At 33.9% G+C, this 25,025-nt stretch overlaps 2 protein-coding genes across 2 annotated transcripts; both read right to left on the bottom strand.

Moving 5' to 3' along the window:
• Positions 1–1,358: 1,358 nt before the first annotated feature.
• Positions 1,359–13,247, bottom strand: LOC141683481 (myosin-1-like). Its single transcript, XM_074488218.1, has 24 exons — positions 12,791–13,247; positions 11,939–12,527; positions 11,415–11,516; positions 11,195–11,338; positions 10,937–11,087; positions 10,795–10,822; positions 10,229–10,394; positions 10,040–10,103; positions 9,869–9,882; positions 9,706–9,790; positions 8,798–8,901; positions 8,541–8,679; positions 8,085–8,203; positions 7,808–7,960; positions 7,635–7,724; positions 7,392–7,469; positions 6,794–6,952; positions 6,265–6,465; positions 5,419–5,624; positions 5,186–5,321; positions 4,834–4,963; positions 4,582–4,728; positions 2,957–3,024; positions 1,359–2,478 (listed from the first exon to the last, which is right to left on the bottom strand). Exons 2-24 carry the CDS (start codon positions 12,272–12,274, stop codon positions 1,864–1,866), a joined length of 3,435 nt encoding a protein of 1,144 aa, XP_074344319.1. The 5' UTR covers positions 12,275–12,527; positions 12,791–13,247; the 3' UTR covers positions 1,359–1,863.
• A 4,616-nt stretch (positions 13,248–17,863) lies between these two features.
• LOC141683482 (superoxide dismutase [Fe] 3, chloroplastic) lies at positions 17,864–22,946 on the bottom strand. The gene is made up of 9 exons (XM_074488219.1): positions 22,749–22,946; positions 22,427–22,539; positions 21,733–21,822; positions 20,511–20,702; positions 18,950–19,121; positions 18,626–18,699; positions 18,490–18,516; positions 18,344–18,367; positions 17,864–18,231 (listed from the first exon to the last, which is right to left on the bottom strand). Exons 2-9 carry the CDS (start codon positions 22,526–22,528, stop codon positions 18,106–18,108), a joined length of 807 nt encoding a protein of 268 aa, XP_074344320.1. The 5' UTR covers positions 22,529–22,539; positions 22,749–22,946; the 3' UTR covers positions 17,864–18,105.
• Between the last annotated feature and the right edge of the window lie 2,079 nt (positions 22,947–25,025).

Below are 25,025 nucleotides of genomic sequence, written 5' to 3'. Positions count from 1 at the left end.
TAAGTTAAGAGCTTGCTCTGATACCAATTGTTATTCCCTTAACAATATGACAAGAATTACAGAATGGGGGTTGAATGGAATTCTTGAAACTTTTTCTTGAAATAAAATGTTCTAACTCAAATATAAAAATAAGTGTATTGATTAGCACAATGCGGAATAAAAACTTAAGTGAATCAAAAACACAAGTAATTAAAAATAAGAGTCTTTAAAAACTTTCCGGTGGATTTGAATGATTCCACCAGAGATATATATTATATATCGAGAGAACCCTGTGTGCAGAAATGCTCACAGCTGCTTACTACAATTGAACTTCTAAGACTACAGAGAAATGCTAAAAATCCTGCTTACAAATGTTTCTCTGCTTTCTTGCTTAGATCGATAGTGTCTTAGTTTCTACTACTTAGTTTATATATCACCAAGATTACAAAGTAATAAGACAAGATAATAAAACAAAAACTATCTAGTCTATTACAATGCTACTTCATTACTCTATTCCAGCATCTTTGAATATCTTCATAATAGCATGAAAATGACAATGCTTCTTTGTTCTCGAAAATCCAGTTGAATAGGCTACCACATTCCGTTTGCATCCACTCGACGCATGTGACTGTGTTGTCACTATCAACAGATATTTGAATTCTTTATCCGTCGGGTTCATGATCATCCGTCGAGTTATTGATCATCCGTCGGGTTGTCTATTTGATCATCCGTCGACTTCATTGTAGGCTATCCGTCGGGTAGCAAACTGACACTTGACTTCATTTCATTTATGCAGAATTACAAGACATCATCTATGTTCAATTAATCAACCTATTCTGCATATCTAGTTAAAGTCAACATGACTTGAATACTACTTACAGAATCTATACAATGGTGATTGCAGAAATGTGCTACAGACTTATTGTTACATAAGCTACTCACTCGATGGATAATAAGTCATCATCCGTCGGGACTATAATGAGTCATCCGTCGGCAGGGACGGGGGCGGGGGGTGGCCGGCGGGTGCGGCCGCCACCCCAAACTCCGGTATAATTGTAAAATTAATATTAAAATTTATGAAAAAAATTACATATTTATATATTTAGTAGTAAAAAAAAATTATTTTGAATGTTCGCCCCCTCAAAAATATATAAATTTTATGAATTTAGTACTAATATTAGTGATATTTACAATAGTTACGAATTTAGATATATTTTGTACATTAAAATTTTAAAATTAATATTTATTAATTTATTTAATATATATTAAATTAAATATATATATTAGTTACTGGAAAAAAAATTTCGCCACCCCAAAGTTAGGATTCTGGCTCCGTCCCTGTCCGTCGGGACTATAAATCTTATCCGTCGAGTGCTACATTATTTCACTAAGTAAAATCTACTAAGATGTTTTATTCATGAAATCATCAAGTACACAACATATATACAACAGGACCATACTTGCAATTATTGGGGTTGCCAACTATTGAAATGTATTTTTAAAAAGTTATCAAAAATAATATGGAGGAAAGATAAGATAAAAAAACTAATATATTTTGACTTTGAAAAAATTTGGTAACCTTTTGGAAGGAGATACTCTAACTATTCGTACATTCTGAAGATGGCCCCGCCCATTCGCGAGCAAGTCTATGGCCCCCGTACTCAATGGATCCCAAAAATTTGAACTCAAGTAAATGTATATGAATTTGTATGGTATGTATGTATTAGGATTTCATAAATTGATTTCGATTATGATCCCTCAAACCTCTAGCTCTAATTCCTTGTTTCAGAGAGTAAATTTATCCTCATAAATGAGAAGAAAGCCATGTTGAAGGATGTGTGTATATGTAAATTACATCCCATTTTGACTATATGTATACAATTTTCAACTCATCCTGGTGCTGTTCAATCTTCCCCACCATTTCTTCTTCATTTTCTCACCACTTCCTCCACCACTTGCTACTTTGTTCAAGATCACCTTTGTTTCCCTCAGTCTTGTTCCATAATCTTTTTTCCAGCCTTCAAACATTTGTTTTAATCTTCGAAGTTCCTGTTCCGGATCCAAATTTGCATCCACCTCACCCGATTTCACCTCAACCAAGAACTTTGCATCATCACCAAATATTCTGCTCCTCTGATCAAACTCTTGGGCCAGTCTACTTATAACACTCAGACCTGCATTTGCGGGCCTTCTATAGTCAACCGGAGAATCATAGCTCGAGTCATTATTGACTGATGTATCTGAATCATCGGCCACTAGGCTTCTCTTAGCAATGGATAGGCTTGACTGCAGTGATCTCATTTGTTTCTGCCACATTTCTTCCATTGCCTTCATTTTCCGCTCGTATTCAGACCAACGGTTGTCATATTGTTGGACTCTTTGTTGAAGAATGTCATTCTCCCCATCTTTAACTCTCAATGAAGACTCGGCTTGAAGTACACGACGCTGCAGGTCAGCAAGGTATGATGCCTTAACAATCACCTCATCTGTCTCGTGACCCTGTAATGTCATGGTTGTCAGTTGTCATTAAGTTGCCAACAAAACAAGGGTAAGCACAAGTATAATCTTAAATATTTTTCAACTGGTAGTCCAGTTCTCCATATTATCTACTCTCTAATATTTCCACCTTGATCATTTTTTAGCCTAGATTTAATTTTTAATATTTTTCACATAATAAGGATGTAAAAATTATATACTAGTAGAACTATTAATACACTTTATAGCTAGGAAAGTACTTGGTCAAGGAGTTGAGAGATGTGTAATTGGTAAGTTAAAATCAGAAATACAAATCAAAATAATTATTTATATGCAAGGGAGAGAACAAACTTGATAATTCATTGAGTTAGACGCAGTTAGTGCGATAAATCAACTCTTAAACAAATTTACACTATATGCATGTGTTGCTTGTTAAAAGTCTGGTCAAACATAAGAACAAAAGATCCTATATTTCTGTAAGGTAAGAAGAGTTAGTGAGCACCTTCTTAACCCCAAATTGTAGTAATGCTACATCTCCTGAACATCTTCGAACTAACCAGCCACGTATAACTGCAAAATATTTCATTCAGTTGCAGAGCAAGAGTGACTAAAGCACACATACACACACATATATACAGATAAACTTACAAATAAATGAAAATGAGCCATCATTAAGAACAAAACTAGAGAAACAAGTTCTATGGAGACCTTAGATTTTTTGGAGACTTGGAGACCCAATCTAGGCCATCCCTCTCCATCTAATCCAATGGTCCATAATTTTCTGGATTTATGTATCCTCAAATGGCTAATTAAAATGTCAGGAGTTTCTATAATCTAGACACGTATTAACTACTACAGTTACACACAACCATAGTTATAGCCTAGCGGTTACAGGCATTACAAGTTTACAGTAATGACACTTTGCCATTGACATCACATGAGGCGTGCTAATATTCCAACTAGCCAGATGTTTTGCAATTCATAAAGTTGTTTTGCAACTCAAAATCGCACATCCAATGCATTTATATACATGCAGTACTAATACATAGACCATGTACTGCACACAATATACCATGTTCTGCATTTGCTTCATTTCCCTTTTAAAATATCATCCGATTACTAAAAAGCCATATCAAAAAACTAGAAAACAATTTGACCATGTCCCTCCCCCAAAAAATAAGAAGCACAAGTGTAAACCTTGAATCAGACCATGTACTGCACTCTTTTTTCTTTTTCTTTTTTTAGTGTAACCATGTACTGCATTTCTTTCTCTTTTTTTGCCATTTTTTTGCCAGGACCATGTACTGCACTCTTAATCTAGCGTATCTGTGGGGATCGGATTATGAGACCCATTTACAAAATATTATATACGTAAAACAGTCGCACACACGTTACAGGGAGTGGCATTGGTGTATTTTAATATTTATTAAAAAAATATTTGAAAATGTTTAAATCTCAGCCACAGGATAGAATTTGATCTAATGGTCACAAGAGTGGTCTCCATAGTCTCCAAATTAGATGGGTCTCCATAGAACCCAACTCCAAAACTAGATATGGTTATTAATTTGGAGTTGTTTAAATTATTGACTCTTAAGCAAGTTCATGTTCTTAGGAGAGTTGTGAAGGTTAAAGACAAAAACTTTTAGTAAATTTAATAAGAAAAAGCTAATTCTTGGTCATTTTCATCGGAAAAGGGTCGACCGAACAAAGAGAGAACTTCAAGGTTTAGGGTTTAATATGCTCAACTCAAATTTTGAAGGTGCCATGAGATTAATGCTACAAACTTGAAAGTTACAAATGGTATGTAAACCAAAAAACTTGGAAGAAGGTATATGTAGCTCTTTCAGTAATTAACTACTCCATTTGACAACTGTCACTTTATACTTTATTTGACAGCCCATATTCTCTGCTAACACAGATATACATGGATATCTAGATTTTGTATTAGTCTTGTGAAAAAAAGTTAAACAACTTTTTTATTAATCATTCTACTCATACAGAAAGGATGCTGGTGAGCAGGATAATAACTAGTCTAAACATTTTAAATATTGCATCAAACAAGTATCATACAAGTGCAAAATTGCTTAAAATGTAATGACTCGGCAAAAACAACTATACGGTTAGTACCTGATTGCAGAAACACTGATGCATCATGGATATTTTTGAACTTTCTCCTACCAATCCTGCCTTTAAATTGCTTCTGAATAAGCACAGCTGCTCGATATTGTTTTAATAAGACCGAAAATTCTGCCCTTGTTTTCTCACCACGGATAACTGCAAAATGTGTTTAGTTATTACTCTCCAAATCCCTCAAGGATAAATTGTTTAATTAAACACCATGAGATTGAAAGGAAAAAACTAAAAGCTATAGAAACATACATGACTGGAAAGCAGCAATTCTTCTCCTTTGCTCCTTAACCATAACTCGAGCTTGATGACCTCTGAAACAGCTTTGCAATCGCAATATGCTGCCGAGAGTACGATTTCTTGTGTCCTCAAGAACACTAATCTGGTTGGGAAAATTTTTGCTAGTTAGTTTAAAATTAAAATCTTCTAGCTTAATAATTAAATTTTTGGCTGGCTTACTGTTTCTGCTTAATGAATAATAAGAAGTACATTAGTTTCATCTATATTCACTGCATTTTTTTATTAAATACTACACAAAACAAAAGGACAAACAAAGAGGAGAAACAAATAAAGGAATAAGAAACAACAGTGCTAAACATTTTACCTGTCCCATTCTAAAGAACAATTTTGTGTATCCGATATGATACATTTCAGGCAGAATGCCAAATTGATGAAGAATCGAGACTGAGACACTTAGCGGATCTTGGGATGCTACACTCTCGAGTAAGAGGAATCCGTACCTAATTAATTAATCACATCAAAAAGGAGGAAAATGAGACCAAGATATAGCAATGACATACCATTTAGGCAGGTTAACGAAAAAAAAGTTGGGCACACCTTCGGGCAAACTTTTTGTGAGACATCCTAGTAGGAAAGCCAGATCTTGATATCCGAACAACTTCTAGGACCCCACAACATTTTAGCTGCTGCAGTACAAGTCCTTGCTCATATAAACCTGAAGACTGATTGTTGTTGGGTTTAATACAGCGGATGAAATGTGGTGTTGTATTCTCTAACCGTTGCATTAACTGGAACAGCTGGCCCTGAGCACCAAAGTATATGTGCAAATATCAGGTACAGAAAATTAGCAATGCTAGAAGGATAACAGAAAGTGGAGTTTGATATTTTCAACTACATGTTAACATTAAAAAAAATATCAACTTCAAGATTCTTTCCAAGGTCAGTTTTTTGTTTCTTGATTCATGAAATTTAAATAATTTACGTATGATTATTACTAGCCTAAAATAATATTTATACTAGCAAATCGTCTAAAATGATTTACATCGAGATTGAGTTTAAATTGAGTTGCTTTAAAAAAATCCAAATTGGCCAAGTTTAGAATGCGGTGATTCTTACCTGTCGTATATGACATTTTTAACATAGGTACAGATAATAAATTTGTGAAGCAAGACCATAAAAAGATAAAGGCCTTTGACAATATACAAAAAGAACAATTTTAAAGAGACGCACGCAGCCAAGTATACTTCAAGGGGGCACTAGGATGATATTTTTGATGATTTCCCTAACTTAAATTCCAAACACTGAATGAAAGGCAAAGTGAATTTTATTATAATCAAAAGGAAATATGTAACCCAATTTCCATAATGCATCTCAGATATTGTAATATTGTTTATTATGAAGCGCATGAATAAGAATTATCAAGATCCTCGAGACTGTATGTACCTTAAATTTGGTCACAACACTCAGCTTTTGAAAATCTGCTCCACCTGATAATGGACCACTTAAACTAGTCTCGGATTGAGTAACCAAATTGGCTGCAAAAGCCTGAGGAAGATTGGACTGGCAAGAAGATAAAAGTTGAATTGAATCCAAGTGCAACAGATCTCTGTTTTTCTCCAGAAACCCTGTAGTTTCGTACCTAACCTAAGAGCATATAAGAAGAAAGATGGAGCTTAGAAGCAAAAGAATCAAATATATTAACTATTTTTATACTTCTAACAAATTGTTCCGTAGAAGTCTAAACTTGCAAGAACTAAAAAGATCTACAACACACAATTTGATGTATGCTACCTCTCCTGACTGAAGAATATACAAGTTATTAAACAATTCTAATTAGACACTGGTGCTTTACAATAGTGCAATGCCAAAAATATTTCTAACATCTATCTGTTTGACAGGCTATTATGAGGTAAATAGAAAGATGGAGAAGCAGAAGCGAAAGAAAGAAGGGAATCAGTGACAAATTACATACTTCCCCTGCATAGTGGCACACAGTAAAAGCTTTTTCTCTTTCTGCTCTGAAACAAGGATTAGCACGAAGGTGCTGCTCAAGCTTAGTTGCAAATGTCAAGTCTGTTCCATTGGGAAAGGTGGATTCCTCATCTAATAAAGACAATAACCCCAATGGTTTCTGCAGAATATTAAGAAAGGAAGGTTTGTCAAAATTGAGATTCAAATGTTCTGTTTGCTATCATCAAAATACTAATAATGCTATAAAGATTTGACACGCGCATAGAAACACACATGACACAATGCAGTTGATGTATACAAAGCTTATTCAGAACATTCTGGTAGCCTGTACGCTGACTTGTAAACAAAACCCTTCATTAAAGTTTAATCTAGAGTATTGGTTTGATATTAAGGAAAAAGTGACCTCGGGATAATAGGAAAAGCATATCTGTTTTCAGTTCTGATTGTTATTAAATAATAATATTTTCAGGGAAACAATAATTATGCGACAATGCAAACCCAAGTGAACCGAATTTGTCTTTAACATCCTTAGGAAAGTTGTATGAAGAAAAAAAAAATTAAAGCTAATGCATGAAAAAGAATTGCAACAAAAAGTTCACCTTCTCAAAAAGACTTAGACAATCTTGATTGTCTTCAAAATCCACTCTTGTCCATTCAATGCCATCTTGGATGTATTCCTGAAAAAGAAATATTATAGAAAATATCATGATAACTAAGTGATGAATTCATGACAATATTTTTTCCGTAAAATTTGCAAGTAAGGAATTTCAAATGTTACGCAAGTTTCTGATGCTTAAGAAGATAAGAAACCATTTGTATAAGATACAAAGATAGGGAGCCACCTCTTGTTCCAACTTAAATAAATGACGATTGAAGTGTTGCTGCAATCTTTCATTTGCATAATTAATGCAAAACTGCTCAAAACTATTTCTCTGCAATAAAGAAATTAACTCAATAAAATGTTATATACAAATCGGAATTATAAACAAACAGAATGAAAGGCACAAAAACATACAATAAATGACTCAAAACCATAGATATCAAGAATGCTAATGGATCTTCCTGTACGGCGTTTGCCCACTACAAGTGACTTATTAATTTGTTCAACCAGCCAATCAAATAAACAAGAATAAATTGATTTCGCCAATGCATCTCTTGCGTCAATGGCCTGAAAAATGGGAACAACACTTGGCATAAAGATAAGGACCCCATCTATACACCTCTAGAATTTATGAACACATGTTAGGCAATCATTTCAGATATCATAAAATACTAATTACTTTTAGCCATACCTGAGATAGAGTCAGCCTCTGCACTATATTCTCATTTCTTACTTTCATATTTCGAGTTGACAAAGCTAGCTTTAGGTCCGCAACATTACATGAGATCAATTTAGCAACAGTCGCTAGACCTGAAATACGAGACACGGCCTTGAATTTTCACAGAAAGTTCAGATATAAGTGGAACCAGTATTATCAAAGCCTTTTATAGTAGATAAATTGGCACATAATAAATCATAAAAGAAAATCCAGGCAAACTACAATATAACCGATAAGACAAAAAAGTGGGATATTAGCTAAACTGGTCCTTTCAGAATGTCAAACCTTATTGCTTATTTCTAAGTATCAATCTAAGGTAACAAAAACTATAAAGTTTAACGTTGGACTACTAATAATATCTTCAGAGCAGGTTAGTCAGTAATGCATAAAAGCTTTAGAATATTCAGTTGGTTCTCCAGAAAAAGTAACCTTCGTCATTCACAGGTTCAACGTGATTTTCATCGTCAACAACCGCAAAGGAAACATTTCCTAGCCACAGTACCGCCGAAAGCATTGCAAAGACACTCTCTTGATCTTCTTTGCTAACATGAACAACATCAAGAGCTTCCTGCGAGTGGTAAAGAAGTTTTAAAAAAGGGAGCAACTAAATGTTTGATGCATTGAAAATATAACAAGGAAAATACAGTTCAGTGTTATTGTTTAAATAGAAATATTTTATGCAGTACCGTTACAATGCGGAATTCTTCAGCATCATCAACCCCAGGAATTGAGTAACAACTGCTTTGGCTCAAATAATTATACTCAGCTGCCCTCTTCAAATTCAATTTCTCTAAGGTAGTAAAACAAAAAATATAATAACGTCATTAGCAAGAACTTGTCACATATAATGTGTGAGTTGGACTCTTGATTTACAACATCGATTTTCGAATTTCCAGACACATTTTTTGAAATGTCCTTAAAATGACTATAAGACTTTAAAAGTTGCTCAACTAAAACATCTATTTTGTAGTGGGGCACATTAATGTTAGAATAATATAAGATCCTGGAAAGGGCCATTCTCTAACACCTTGAGGTTTTAGAGTAACTGGTTCCTTGACATGGTATCAGAGCTCAGGCTGGCAGGGGACTCAGGTTCGATCCCTCCCACCCCCAATATTTCTCACAATTTATGAGGGACACGAAAGGCAAATTTATACCCCAAAGATGGGCGCCCGTGATCCACTCTTCGACCCATAAATGGGCTCTCGAATGAGGGGGAGTGTTAGAATAATATAAGATCCTGGAAAGGGCCATTTTCTAACACCTTGAGGTTACCATCACAACCTTTATTATTGTAAGACCGTCACAACAGACTTTCATCTTCTATTACTGTTGAAGTCGTTGATACCCAACACAGACTTCCTTATAGTTACAAGTTATTGCGATAAAGATAAACCAATCTGTTCCTGTCGCTTCAAATATACAGTGTCACGAATATTATTTTAAGGTGCAAATTCTCAAACCTAGACATATACAAGTTACAACAGTGTAGGCGGCAATGCAAATAGTAGATCTTGTTACTAATTATATAGGGTTAAATAAATAATAGGCCACAAAAATGTTATTTCATGATCAAGGTGAAAGCAATTAATACCTCTAAGAGAAGGTGGTGCTCCTGCACAAAGCTGATAAAATGAATGATACGACCTCTCTCCCTCAGCACATTGAACCACCCTAGACTGTTCAAAATAAAACTAGTGAGCTGTGCTAGGAAGAATGGCTTGGCTAAATGCATGGTCTAAGTATTAGAGATTTACCTTCTCAAGTAAAACTTTATGAATTAAGAACCACGATCCAGAATGATAGCAGAAAATCACAATAAAGACAGAACAGTCAGCATTTATAATTCTAATCAATTACATGTATTATAGAAAGAACAGTTGAAAAATAAAATGACTCGATGGCACCCAAAACAATTGGAGCCTTACAAGTTTGAATGTTGGCACCCGATATCCTTCCAGTTTCACTAAAGTTAATTTCAATAAGTTTTCCCTGTCATGCCATTAAATAAACTACGTCAGATGCAAGTTGTAACACAGAAGAGACCAATTTCACTTCATAGCCAACATAATTTTGAGAACTACGTTTCAATGTCTCTGTAAGAAAATATTACTTACAAATCGACTTGAGTTGTTATTTCTTGATGTCTTTGCATTACCAAAGGACTCCAAAATAGGATTACTTTTTAATATTTCATATTCTATTCCACTCCCGCCTCCAAGTGCAGCCAAATATTGCATTGCTATCTTAGCCGTTTCAGTTTTTCCAGCTCCACTTTCACCACTGCACGACAGAATAAATGTTGAACAGTGCAGGAATGAATATGTTTTTTCTCACATATTCTTAGACATATATTTGATCTGGCCGTATCAAAAAATTTGAGTTTTATTCCCTGTACGGCACTTAATCCTTGAATAATAAAAAGAAGATAACAACTCTGATTGTTTAAAAACTGATGTGAGATATCTACATATCCTTTAGAGATTATTTGCCTTGATGCCGTAAAACACTGCACCACTGTACGGTAAATTCAGTACAGCACATCTTACAGCGTTAACAATATAGGAATTCATCTCACTGCAAAGGGCATCGCATGAAATAAAGATAGACAGTTCTAACAAAAGCATCATTGAGCATGATTCATGCAGAAAGTATTATATAGATTCAGTGATGTACAACTAACCTTATAACAATGGACTGATTTACTTCATCTGGAGGGTCAATCAAAAAAACAGAGTCAGATACTAACACCAACCATAGATGTTTATAACCAATCTTAAATAAAGATACATGTATGAACTACAACATAAGCACCACATAAGCACCTCGTATCATTTCCCGTAAGGCCGTATCTGTAATGGCATATACATGTGGACTCACAATGGTTTTGCGCCTATATCCTTCAATGAACTCATTTCCATATAAGGGAACCTTTTTAAATGGGTTAATGGCAACCAAAACCGGACCTGCTTTCGTCTAGAAATTAATAGGTACAAGACCGCAACATTATTAGATACACTTCAAGTGTCAATAAAAAAAATTTAAAATTAATACGAAGATTGAAAACGGATTCTTATGCTTACATATATCATGTCCTGGTCATATCTGTACTGAAGATTGTACAAAACCGATGGCTCATTTAGATAACTTAATTGCATGAGATCATCAACACCGTCAAGTATATCAGGATTTGCAGGCGTCAGACTATCACTATTCACCTTTAACACCTACAAGTTATAAAGTAATGATGATGTTGAGTGTGCCAGTTAGGTATATACTCTAGATTGACATAATTTTGCTCACTTTTTCATCTGACAATGATATGACCAGTTGTGACCCCGAAGTTGTCAGGACTTTTGCCAGTTCCCAGTTCCCATCTGGAAGTTGAAACCAGGAGTGAAGCTTCTGAAACAGTGAAGTTGACAAGTGAGCCAATTCGTCGAAAATTAATTATCCTTAACTGCAGAAGTATAATGATAACCTGCATAACATCATTGCAGATAATATACCAAACAAATATTTCTCCACTTCTAGTATTTTGCTAAGATGCAACTAACACACGAACATAATGTTTTAATTTTCAATTTCATATTTAGTGTTTGAGAATAACTCAGGCGCAAGTAATTATATTTCTTCTTAACAAATGTACATACGGGAACAAAGATGCAAGAAATGAGGACATCCTTTTACTTTAATATTGTCTTTGATGCATATAAGCTTGTTGAAACACAATTGTAGACATAAATTAACAAGACAAACAAGTATGACCATGTCTAATTTTGACAAGAATATATGGGTAAAAAATCCAGTATAGGTGTATTACTTACCTTCTTTGCATCATAGGATGTGTCATTCCACTTGGAATCATTAAACAATGAGCCATACGATTGTGAAGTAGAAGCTGCAGAATTCAAGCCTTCACCCCTGTAAGGCCCCTTTTCATAAGGTGACTCATAGCCGTTACTATCAACCTTATCATTACTTTTTTTACCAGCCACCTTGACATTTTCAGGGATACTATCATAAACCCTACTACCGTTGATCATAGTTACAGTATCTGACTTTCTTGAAGAATGATCTTCCTGTGCATCCATTAATCGAAAGTCAACAGGAAGTGATCTGATCGTTTGTAGATGTGGAACCCTTTCAACTTTTTGAGACATTTTCCTAAATTAAAGCTTATTCGCCTCTTGCAACAAACAAACTTACCTTGGCTCAAAATATTAGATGGTCAATATTTTTAACCAGAGATTAATATGAGTTTCAATCTCCCCACTGTAGTGAAAGAGACCACAATATGCTGACGGATCACCTTAGTGCTAGTCACTGATCAATCACCGTTATTGTTAATTTCGATATCAACAACCTAAACTCCACTACAAAATATAGCCCCAGACAAGCACTTGAAAGTGATTACTGTTCAATCAAGAAATCAAGATCACTTTAGTCCAACCAAAATTGGGTTATATCATCAATCAATGCTTCTTTAATCAAAGATGAATAATCAAAATTTCCCAAAAAGAATCAACAATAAACAAGTACCACAACAAACAGATCACAGAACTTCAAACACAATCCTCAATTCTTCAAAAAACCCAGATCACAACCCTCAAAACAACAACTTTTAATACTTAAAATCAGATCTTTAATAAACTTTAAGAAAACCCAAAAACCCTTACCTAAATCACCACCAAATAAATCTGGCAACAGGGTTTTTGAAGCTTCTGTTAAATAATCCCACAGCAAGATCACAACACAACCCTTGTGATAAAAAGATGATCTTGATCAAGATCTAGCAAGCACTAACAATTTCAAGATCATGCAACATATACAAATACAAATATAATATTTCAACAGTTGAGAGATTGAACAAGTTGATTAAAAAAGTTGAAATGAGGAGAGAAGGGGTTTATAAAGAAGAAGATTGAATGAGTCTTCTTTAGAATAAATGTATGTATAAATGTCCCTTCTCTCTCTAAACTACATGTTCTCCTCCAATCCAAATATATATTCTTCAGACATAATTAAGATTTAAGAGGCATATGGTGTCAGTTTTGTGTTGTGTCTGACTTTGTCACTTTTTAACCTCCACTAAATTCTCCAATGTTTCCGGGTGGGTTCTTTATGACTATTTTACCCCTTTTTCTTTCAAGAAACAAACAGCTCAAGGACCAAGTGTAATGATTTTCTGTGTCTGCATATACTAGAATATCATATCGAATCATTGGGGTCTTCCTAAAATATATGCACATATCATGAAATCTTTATTTATAAGATAACAAGTGTGGCTCTGATTCATCATCAAATTTCATGCCATCAATTATGATCAATGTATTTTTGTTATACATGTTTGTACCAAAAATAGAAAAGGCCGAAATAATCCTGACAAAAAAAAGGATCAAAATAAATTTCTATAGATGGCATACTATATAAATATAAATTATATTGATTTTTAAAAATTTGTATACTCCAACGACATTCCCCTTAGTTAAAAATATAGTCAATCTTAATCATGTTTATTGAACATTTATAGACCTATAGGCAAATGACACATATGGTAATATATTAAAATAAAATATTTTACTTATAACAACTTTAAATAATGATAATATAGTCTTTTTAAAATATAATCATTAAAGTCAATTTCATTGGAAAAAAATCATTACAAGTTAACTGAATTTTAAATAATCAATATTTTACCTTATTTAGCTAATTATTTTAACCAATGAAAATTGGAGATGCTGAACTAAAAGTTTACGTGTCATTTTTAAATAAAAAATATCTAGAATTTTTGTAAAAATAATGGCACTCCAAGTCTTAACTCTTAGCAAAATATTTAACATAACCGCGAAATATAGGTTAAAGGCTATATTTGTTAAAACTTTAACGACCTGTAGTAATTTCATGTCATATTAAAATATTATATTATTTTTTAAAATAACTTGAAATATATTATTTTTGAAATATAATTAACTAGTATAGTCAAAGCTATTGAAGCACATCATCTTACAAATTTTAAATGATCTATATTTTATATTATTTTAACCGATCAATTTAACTAATAGCTAGAAATACATAGTTAACTTTGTATTTTTTTTAAAATTCAAAAACCATACTAAAACAAGTATTGAAATGAGGACAAATAGTAGGACGATGAGAGAAAAGGTCGGGGGCAAAAAGGTGAAATAGAAACAATCAAAGCATTGCGTTACGTTGCGCACAAGAAGCCGTTGATATATGTTTGTGGAGGGAATCAAAGGTCAAAGGCGCGACACACTTGTTTTGACCATTTATTCCGAAGCTTCCACTTTTTTTATATATTTCTTTCTTTTTTATTTAAATAGGAGTATCAACTATTTTACCGTAATAGTATACCACACTTTGTCAATATTATTTTGATGGTTTTACTATCTAATTTCAATGATTTATATTGGATATCATTATTAAAATTACTAGCGATTTCAAATAAAATATGTTTGAATGATAACTAAAAGCACAATAACCAAATTTATTTTATGTGGAAAATTGAGCACCATATAGAATAAAAATATTAACCTAGTACAAAATAGCAGTATTTTCATTCTCTCTCAAAGAGTTTCTAAAATCATATCTACAAAATGGGCAATATTAACCTAGTAAAAAGTTTAAGTTCCTTAAATTTAAAATATACACCACAAGAATGAACGCAATCAAATACTTACTCCTTGTTTAAATATATGTCCATTTTAATTTTTAACCGGTCAACTTGACCAAACTGTGATCGAAGTTTATATAAATTATACAATTGAGAAAAATAATAAAAAATATATTATTAATAAGTATATTTACTCTATTTTAAAATGTAACTTTCAAATTAAAAAAAAAATCGATAAAATTAATGAAGAGTCAAAAATTGCTCAATTTGACTCTAGTACGGCAGTAATACTACTTTTCGACAAAAGCAAAATGGACATGTAATTAAGGACGGGGAAGTAACCAACCGTCAAGTACATGTTTTCTTTGCTAGTTAAACTAATCCGGTTGATGGCCCTAAATGTCATTTGAGCATTAAAAATGACCTTAAATATCACTTCAAAACGATATATTGTGTAACATTTATGCAAAAAACATAAAACGGTATTTCGTGTAAAGTTTTGGCATTTTGAATTTTTTTATGCGCACCGTTTTGATACAAAACATTATATGATGTACCGTTTTAAGCCAAAATACTACTTTAACTAATTATAAAAAAAAATTAAAAATAAAATAAAATATCAAAACGGCACACTATATACCGTTTTGCATTAAAAAAACAAAACGTAAGACAACGTATTGTTATAAAGTAACAGTTTGAATCATTATTTTTAAAAATGACATTTTGGACCATTTAACACTCAAAAATAATATTTTGGGGTCCATTGTTCAACATATCCACACGCTCAACTTATATTTAACAAGATTCGAACCCTCTATTTTCACTTAAAGTCAGTAAAGGCCCTTCTTCTCACGAAACCAACAGCCTCCTTGTTAGCAGAAGCATTGTCAAGGGTCACTGTGAATACCTTCTCTATTCCCCAACCAAGCAAACAGGTTTCAATGGCCTTGCCAATGGTATCACCTTTATGATTCGAAATCAGGCAGAAATTTATGATTTTTTTGTGCAATTTCCAATCTTTATCAATATAGTGCGCTGTAAGGCACATATATGACATTTGAGTCCTAGAAGTCCAGCAATCTGTTGTCAAGCATACTCTTTGACCAGTAGTAGTCAGCCATTCCTTCAGTTTTGTCCTCTCTCGACAAAACAAATGATGTACATCTCTTGCAGCAGTCACCCTACTCGGAACAACGAACATTGGTTGTAACTCTTGTAGAAGCTCCTTAAAACCTTCACCCTCAACAACTTTAAAAGCTTGCTCGTCCTTCACAATAAATTTGGCCAATGCATTTCGGCATCTCACCTTGTTAAAGGTAACAGCCAATATATTAGGGCCTCCAGCAGTTTCCTTTTGAAAGCTAAGCAGTTTTTGCTTCCTGTCCACTGTCCTTTCGGGATTCTTTTTGCATTTTCTGTAGTGAGCCCACAAACTGCTCGTGCCAACACGGGTACTATGACAAGCGTAGTCAGCTCCACAATAGTTACATTTGCATCTAGGATGCATTGAACTTCCACCCGTTACTTTAGTAAAGTGATCCCAAACATCGGAGATCCTCACTGGTTTCTTTTTCTTTGTGAGTGGTTCATTGTCAGCTTCCTTTTTAGGTGATTTAAGCTCAATGGGAGAGGTGTCCGGGGTGTCATTTGGAATAGCATTTGGAATGGGATTTGGAGTATTTGAGGTGGGATATGGAGACATGTTTGGGGTGGGATTTGGGTTAGTAACATCACCCTTCTCAGCCGCAAGTGGAAAGACATATTGGTCCATCTCCTGCCAATTACACATAAAGAAAGTAAACACTTCAGTCACAAACTCAATCGTATTCAAACGAGTTAGTCTACAATATCACTTTCACGCACACATAAAAGTAAATACATCATGCTGCCGCATAACAATTAACACAACGACAACAAGAAACACATACATAAAATAAAACCAAAACAGCGACAAAAAGTAAATGCTATGAGGTATGAGCAGAAGATATCAAACACTTTATCAAACAATTTATCAAACAACTTCAGTGCATAATTTAAAGAACCAACACAACGACAAACATAAACACATACATAGACAATTAGTCATATATAAACATAAACTTGCATACATATACATCTATAAAAAATCTAATCAAAAAGTACATACTAAACAAAATCGATATATTTGTGTAATTGTGTTTGTGTATGCGTATGTACTTACTGTGAAGGATAAACAAAGAAAGAAAAGATTTGTACTTACTTGTGTCTAGTGAATCTTGGAGGTGGAGCCGTGGAGCTGTTGTTTGATGGTGGAGTTTAGAGTTGGGGTTGGAACTTGGGAGCTTGGGGTTGCGGCTTGTAAGGAGAAAAGAATCGCTTCGCGCTAATTTAATTTAGGGTTAGAGAATGCAGCGGAGAAATAATTGGGTTGGACTTGAAGTTCAGTAATCAGTATGGCCCAGGTCCATCAGTGTTTATAATTTGTATAACATATAATACTGTAATGACACTTACTGGATTACACTGGGTTGGGTTGGGTTGGGTTGGCCCAATAAGATTTAAAACCATACCCAACCCAATATAGCCGGTTTGATGTCAATTTAACCCATTTAAATTACGGTTTAAAATATTCGGATTGGGTTGGCCGAAAACAGGACCGGTTTGGGTTGGGTTAAACGGGTTGGGCGACCCATGTACACCCCTAGTAAAGGGAGCCCCGGAAATAAAGTACAGCAAGAGGGATTGGTAGCAATGTCGTCAAGTACGCGTCTTGTTTGATTCACTTGGTAATTGGTAGCTTTACTACTTTAATATGCTGACTAAAGTCTAAAAAGTATACACTCGATTGTTTGTCATGGGTTAGATTAAGCTTTGGATTAATTTTGATTAATATTAGATACACGACACTTGAGCAGTTGAGCCGGCCAAATTCCATAAAATAATCGCACCGTTCTTTGAAGGAAATGCTATTCTGTTAACAATTGAAAATCTATATAAATCAGTCTTACCTTGAAAAAAGTTAAAAAAAATTCTTCAAGTCAGGCGTTAATATTGCAGTTAAATTTAATATAGGGTTACCTACACATTTTTATCCAAAGTAAGAAACTTTTGGCATGAAACATTTGCAGTAACTTGGAAATTTCCAGGAAATTTTCTTGATTTTTGATAGCTAACAGAATTTTTTTTATCAAAGCTATAGGTTTTAGAGAAGTTTTCCAGTTAAAAAGGAGACGTAAGTAAATATGGGCTAAATTACAAAACCATGTCAACGATTTCTCACTACTACAAGCCAAGCAGGAAGGAGAGAAGGATCCTCGTACATGTGCTTCCTATTGCGCAAAACTCCATTCTTTGTGCTCTCACATGTTTCTTTCAAGCATTTTAGGCAACAGGGATCTTGGGCTCACCTAAATTAACAAATGCCTGGGCACGAACTATGCGCACCATCGCAGCATCCCATGATACAAGGTGGTCCATGAACACATTAACATACTTGCTTTTATCATTCTGTGAGAGACATATATAAGAAATTAAGAACAATGCAAATTTACTGTGGTACTTGAAAGACAAAAATATATTATACTTAAAAAAGTTGTAAATTGGAGGAGTGATGAGATACCCTATAATCCAGATAATAAGAATGCTGCAGACAAGCAAAGTAAAAACATCATTAATACAAATGGGTTCCGTGTGGATGATACATACAAAGGGGGAGAGAGGGGGAGAGAATATATATGAAGAGCGGGAGAGGGAGAGAAAATATACCTCCCACATATCCAAACTGATGAGAGGCTGTAAAAGTAGTAAACGGTTAGTTCAACGTCTACGATGTGATCAGCAGTTACTTTGCTGAGGAGATATGAAAACGAAAAACTGATACACAGAACCTAAGCAGACTTACAATGTGGTCCCATACAATTGGGTTTACAGCATTTGAAGTCTTAATTATAACGAGGCGCTTCTCTTCTTTTTTTACTGAAACATCAAGAGAGAAAATTGCATTATAAAGGCTGTTCAATTATCTGAGTCATAAGTTAAAGCACAATTTCACAATCACATCGACATATATGAGATTTAACACTTGAAACATAATTGAAACATATTAAGATGTTACATCATCTCAGATTCTGTAGATATCAATATTCAAGAACCTTAATTAGAAGTTAGAACTCTATGCACTATAATGTAACCTGGTAAATATTGTTATTATAGATTCAAAACTTACATACAAGCCAAACCCAACCAGAACCGAATAGTGTCAACGCCGCTTCTACAAACTTCTCCCTAAAATTAGTGAATGAACCGAAATCCTTTTCAATCTGCTTAAGTAAACCCAATACTGGCTGGTGACCGCCTCCCGGTTGCATTGATTCCCAAAAGAAATCATGATTCCATACCTGGAAGAGTAACTCAATGAGATAACTGAATAGAATAGTACTAGATTTTCTGGATATAATCGAAGACAAGTCCGATTTATTATGTCACTGTAAGAGCCCAGCATGCAAAAAGAAACCTCAGAGAAGCAAAATCAAAAGTGCAAACATATTAATAAAACTAGCTTAAGCTAACAAATATCTAATCAAACAGCAGCTTGCAACTGGGTCCCGGGAGGCCTTTGTGCCAAGACTTTTAGGCATCATGACATTGGTAAGAGGTGCTGGGATGCATGGAGATAAGGCATCAGTATGGTAAGTTATCTACTATCCTCCAATATAACTTTTATCATTTCCTAATGTTTAAGATATACAATTGTAAAATCCTATGTCCTCGAAGACAGAAGTTGGGTCATTGGGCAGAGTTGCTTTTACGTGCAAATTAAACCAAAGCATATTTACCAATCTCAAATGGTCAAACCAGATGTGTGCTGGGGCAACTCACCTTTTGGCGCCTAGTCGTCCATGGTCAATGAGACACCAATGGACGTCCTAGGGCAACAGGGCTATGCCATATGCTGAAAACAAGGTGAGCAGACACCTTACCTTTTACTGGCACTAAGAAGCCAAGTCATCGTCATGGCAACTATACGACAACCATGTTTTTGGATCACAACTTAAGTTACACTGATCAATTAATACAAATCCCATGTTTATCTATATTTGTGAAGGAGACTTGATCAATTTTCTAAATGATAAAACTTGGAGGTTTGCGCAAGAGATCAGGTTTGCTTAAAATCTTGGTTCTAGAATGAATGTGTATAGAAGTCCTAATTTTTTCCCAACTGGCTCCACTAAAGATTTAGGTGGGAGATGCAATACCCAAGAGGACCTACATATAATAATTAAGGAACCCTATTAATGTCACACACAAGCATATACCGTTCAGAAGTTTAGTTGACAAAAGTAGATACAAGATTATAATGTGTAGAAATCTGCCAAGCTTTGGCTACTTCATCTCAACGCATACATGCGCGCTTGGAAGTATCTGTCAAAGACAAGCCAAAAAAGCTAGTCCCAGGTTTCCTATAGAAGGCTTAAAAGTGACTCTGATGAAATATATATATACTCCAAGGGTTCGCCCAACCCAATATCACACACAAATTCAAACCAACCTAAATAAATTCCAGGTACGTGGTGCGTACGGACGGGTTATAGTGTACTCTAAGGGTGTTTTGGTTCCGTAAGCAGCGCTCAGAAATGAAGTTACATAGTAGATATGCTTTTTGTAGTGAGCTTTTAGTTTATGCGTAGTGTTACGTATACATACACATACACATACATGCACCAGATTGAAGTTCTAAAATGGAATATGGCCTGACTAAACATGTTTATTAAGTAACTTAGAAATACCTGGGCAGCGTTGTTAAATTCAGGTAACGGATTACCATTGTTATACGTCACTTTGATAAGCTCTTCCATTGTCAATCCATAAAGAAAGTCGTTCCTCTCAAGCTGTTTGTTTAGACCTTCCACATAACTACGATGATGTCCTCCCCAATGCTTCTCCAGTGTCTTGTGGCTCATATATGGTTCTAAGGCATCCTACAATTGGTTTGAAGGCCAAGTATATAAATAAAAAAAAACAAAAATAGATAAATCTGTAATTCATGTCGATATTAAAAAGTAAATGGGGAAGCTGACAAATTGAATCATAAATAAAGAGGCTGCAAAACTTATATGGATTCGTAGAAACTGGTTATATAATCATTCTGGACACTCCAAAGTTAAAACTGCATAATACAATTTTGGTTTTGAGACGCATTCTGGCTTAGTAGTGAACCTCAGAGATCGGAGCCATGTAAAAGCCATACTTCTGGGTTTATATTTAATTTTTACAAGCTTATAACCCGTGCAATGCACATACTTCTTTAATATTCTATTATTTTTTTATATAATGTTTTAATATTAAATAAAAATTTAATAAAATAGTATAGAATTATTTGATTCGTCTGTGTGTTTAGAACTAACATTAATATTCAATTTAAAATGTTGTTAACGGGATGGGGATTTGAACCTTTAACCTTTTTTAGTATTTTACATATTAAAGTATTGAATATTCTTTAATATTAGATCTAACGGTCCTCGCCTATTTGCTATAAAAGATCTAACGACTAAAACTGACCAAACCGACCAACCGACTGACCAAACTACCAATGAAACTTTCAATGTTTCGGTTATACCAGGGGCATGTGAAATCCATAATTCCGGTTTTACATTAAATATTATACTATTTAAAGAAAGTTATAATAAGATCATGCCATTATGCAACACCAACATGATCTTATGAACGTAAATAAACTTCTTACATTAGGTAGCCTGAAGCTACATTAAATCCTAAGCAAAAGATATTGCGAGTTTGACTAGATACCGTATTTAACTATAGTTCCACTAATCAGAATATCTCCAAACACTCACGTAGAAGGCAAAAATTGGAGAAAACTTGTGAACTTAAGTTTGTACAAGAACATTTTCAGGCCATAATGGGAATGAGAGAAAAAAAAAACTATTAACTTTCTCCAAAATGAGCTTGATTACAGCCTACAGGAATTGGAGAAAACTTATATTAACTCACAAGTTTGTACGGAGGAGATTTCAAGCCATAATAGGAACAAATATTTGTTTCTCTGCCAGACTTGCTCAACCTTCCTTTTTGCCTTTGGACCTGCTCTTAAAGAGGACTGTCAATGTCAGGGACAAATATAATACAATTATCTTATCACCGTGATCCAGCTTTAAGTAAATATAAGAGCCAGAGAAAACAACTTGTTGCGCAACATGAAATCTAGTTCCGAATTTGTCAAATTAACAATTGTCTATCGTTTTATGGAACTTGAATACTTGATCAGGGTGGCATAGGCATGCAAATCAGTCCATTGCGACAAAATTACCAACACCACAACTGGTATTCTAAAAGCCTACACTTTGTGTTATATATGAGCACAAAACTCTCTAAGTGCAAGTTTTAGGCGAAATCTACTTCCGCAACTTAAAATTCCCAATTAATTCATATTATAATCATGTATACATACAGTCACAGAACAGAAAAATAGATATAAAAGGTCAATATAAAGTACTCCATTGTGTAGACATCCTAGAGAACCATTTAACTATTTGGGGCAGACAGGTAATTCTTGAGGAACAACATATTCATGCTCTCCAAAAATAACCACCAGCACAGCTTTTAAGCATCCGACTTAAAAAGAGCAATACAAATGAACCATTAAACTATGTCAAAACTGAGTGTACACAAGCACTACTAAACATACCGGGAAAGAAACTTTGTTCCCGTTAAAAAGCTTAATATCGTTACCAAGCGCAAGAATACTAGAAGTCGAAGGACAAAGATTAACACAACAGGACCAGCTCATTTCCTCGAATCCTAATCACAGTCGCAACAACGTAACAAACAGGGATTAGAGATAGAAATTCAGTTTTCCGGGTCAATCCCAAATTAAAGATAACACAAAAAGACTGAAAATACAATCGGAGAACATTCAAATTTTAAAATGCAGAACATTTCACTGAGGCATTTAATCAAACAGGTTGCCTGCTAGTCTGAACTTGATACACAACTAAAAGAAAGTTTACCTCGGAAATTTTAAACTTAGTAGTGCTTTTGTATGTGTATATATCTCGTATAGTATCTGTAACTAACTCTCGTAACTTCTTTTACAATTCAACTATAAAATTACAATTGGGTTTTAGTTCGAAGATTTTCCCGCTAAAAAGTTGAAGAAGGTGCAGATGATGATAATGTTACTTTCTGGCTGCTTTGATAGATGCACAAGACGCCAACCGGGCCCGTTATCCGGGCTTTAAAAGTATCGTTATTTTAAAAACGGATCGGGTTGGGTTTTTTTAAAAATCGGGTCGGGTCGGGTCAGACTTCCTAATAAATATAATGTCTATTTTAGGTCTACGGGCCGGGCTGGATCTGGACGAACTGAGCTTTATCCGTGCTTTTTATTTATATATTAAAAAAATATTTTAATATTTTATAACTCGAATTATGAGTAGTTTAAATACCAGAGAAAATAATATCTTAATATATTAGATAGATTAGTTTAGACACCGAAATAAATAATTATTTTTAATATAATATATAAATTATCATATATACTTTAATTGTTTTTAATATTATGATATATTATTTTAAAAATCATAAAAGTATTGTATATTTTCAAATTTTATATAAAAAATCAGTTTTTTAATCGGGTTTTTCAAAAAACCCGGGCTTTTATCCGGGCCGAACCGGACTTTTATCCGGGCTTTTCGGTCTTTGAGTCGGACCGGATTTTCGAGAAAAAGAGAGGCCCATTTAAGGCCCGCAGGCCAAACCGGACCGGGGTTTTTTTTCCGGATTGATCTTTTCGGGCTTTTTTCCGGATCGAATTTCGGGCTCCGGGACTTGTGATAATGCCAAAAACATCCTTCGTTTTATTCTTTTCTTTTTGCGAGTCATAATAATACAAAAACATTCTGCAAAATTGCATCAGCTTTGTTTTCGAATTTTTTGGTATTCGACTATTTTATTTAAAAAAATATATTTAGAAAGTCTAACAAACGTAAAAAAATGTAGGAATTATTTGTCTCTTGTCTGGTTTTTTAAATAAGAATATGTTTTAAAAGAAAATTTAAAATTAGTTTATCTATATGAAAAACGAATTGGGTAAATATTTTCTCATAATGAATAATTTCAAACTATTTTTTATAACTTCTTATAATATTAAAACTGCCGGTAAATATTTTCTTGGATATTAAGAAAAAAATTAGAAAAATATTATCTAGGCTACTTTTTTCTAAACAATATATTCGGGATTTCTTTTCAATATTAACTTAGCATCCTTTTATAAAAGACATTTAATTTTGTATGTACCAAATAAAAGTACGAATTTGTTTTTTAACAAATTTGCAAATACTTTTCCCCTTATTGACTTTTGAGAGCTAAACAAATGCTAGAAAATAAAAAATGTTTTTCAATTAAAAAGCGAAGCCTAAAACAACAAATATGCAAAAATTGTAATTTATTAGCTCGACTTAGCTAGAACTCCGAGAAGGCAAGAAAATGAAATTCGACACTTACCGGGCTTTCCCGTCAAACTTAAAAAACCGAACCTGGCGTGAACAGGTGTTATGGCCAGTTAAAATTGATTTCAATTTGTTACCAGAATATTTATTAATTTGTCACACAACTTACTATTAAATTCGAATATATACAATCAGCAAGTTGACACTCGATAAAAAATGCAGAAAATAAATAACAAGTAAATAATACAGAAAATTTTAGTCAGGTTCGACCCATATGTCTAACGGTCTACATCTCATGTCCCTTACAATCTGGGTAAGAGAATATATATTATTAATCACTGAAATGATACGATTACAAGATTCAATAATATATCTTCTTTTATCTCTTATTCGTGATAACGGCTTAGTGATAACACATGTTCCGTTGAGTGAATTGCCCTCTAAGCCCTATATCAAACCTGTATAACCTTCTCTAACAATCTTACTCCCTGAAACTTTGTTATCCAAACTCAGCTACTTAGCAACAAGTGTTTACACCTTGAACAATACAAAATCAAATGAAAATTATAATTAAACCATGAACTCTATGAATATAAATATATGTGTATAAATTAGAGCTCATAATAAGAATACTCAATGAATGCAAAATAGTATTTTTCAGGTAGTATGGTGTATATTTCGTGGATCAAACTCAAAAGAAAGTATATTCAATTGTATTTACAGATTAAGTCAACTTCTGAATAATCAAGACAACTTCTGATTTTGACCAAGTCTCACGGTTAGTTTGTTTTAATTTAAATATTAAGATAATCTAAAACACGTTTAAAACTAGAGATA

The sequence above is a fragment of the Apium graveolens genome, chromosome 9 (genome assembly GCF_009905375.1).
Source record: "Apium graveolens cultivar Ventura chromosome 9, ASM990537v1, whole genome shotgun sequence".
NCBI lineage: Eukaryota > Viridiplantae > Streptophyta > Magnoliopsida > Apiales > Apiaceae > Apium > Apium graveolens.
The sequence above is the reverse complement of the archived record's forward strand: the minus strand, read 5'-3'. Positions and strand labels throughout refer to the sequence as shown.

Excerpts from the sequence above, each read along its gene's own strand:
- LOC141683481 (XM_074488218.1), bottom strand. The coding sequence starts at position 12,274 with ATGTCTCAAAAAGTTGAAAGGGTTCCACATCTACAAACGATCAGATCA. Across the intron at positions 7,725-7,807 it reads ATGGTTTTGAGTCATTTATT|AGAAATAGTTTTGAGCAGTT; the intron begins GTATGTTTTTGT and ends TCTTTATTGCAG. Across the intron at positions 6,953-7,391 it reads GTCTAAGTCTTTTTGAGAAG|AAACCATTGGGGTTATTGTC; the intron begins GTGAACTTTTTG and ends AATATTCTGCAG.
- LOC141683482 (XM_074488219.1), bottom strand. The coding sequence starts at position 22,528 with ATGAGCTGGTCCTGTTGTGTTAATCTTTGTCCTTCGACTTCTAGTATT. Across the intron at positions 18,517-18,625 it reads CAATTGTATGGGACCACATT|CCTCTCATCAGTTTGGATAT; the intron begins GTAAGTCTGCTT and ends CTACTTTTACAG. Across the intron at positions 18,368-18,489 it reads TCAGTTTGGATATGTGGGAG|CATTCTTATTATCTGGATTA; the intron begins GTATATTTTCTC and ends GCTTGTCTGCAG.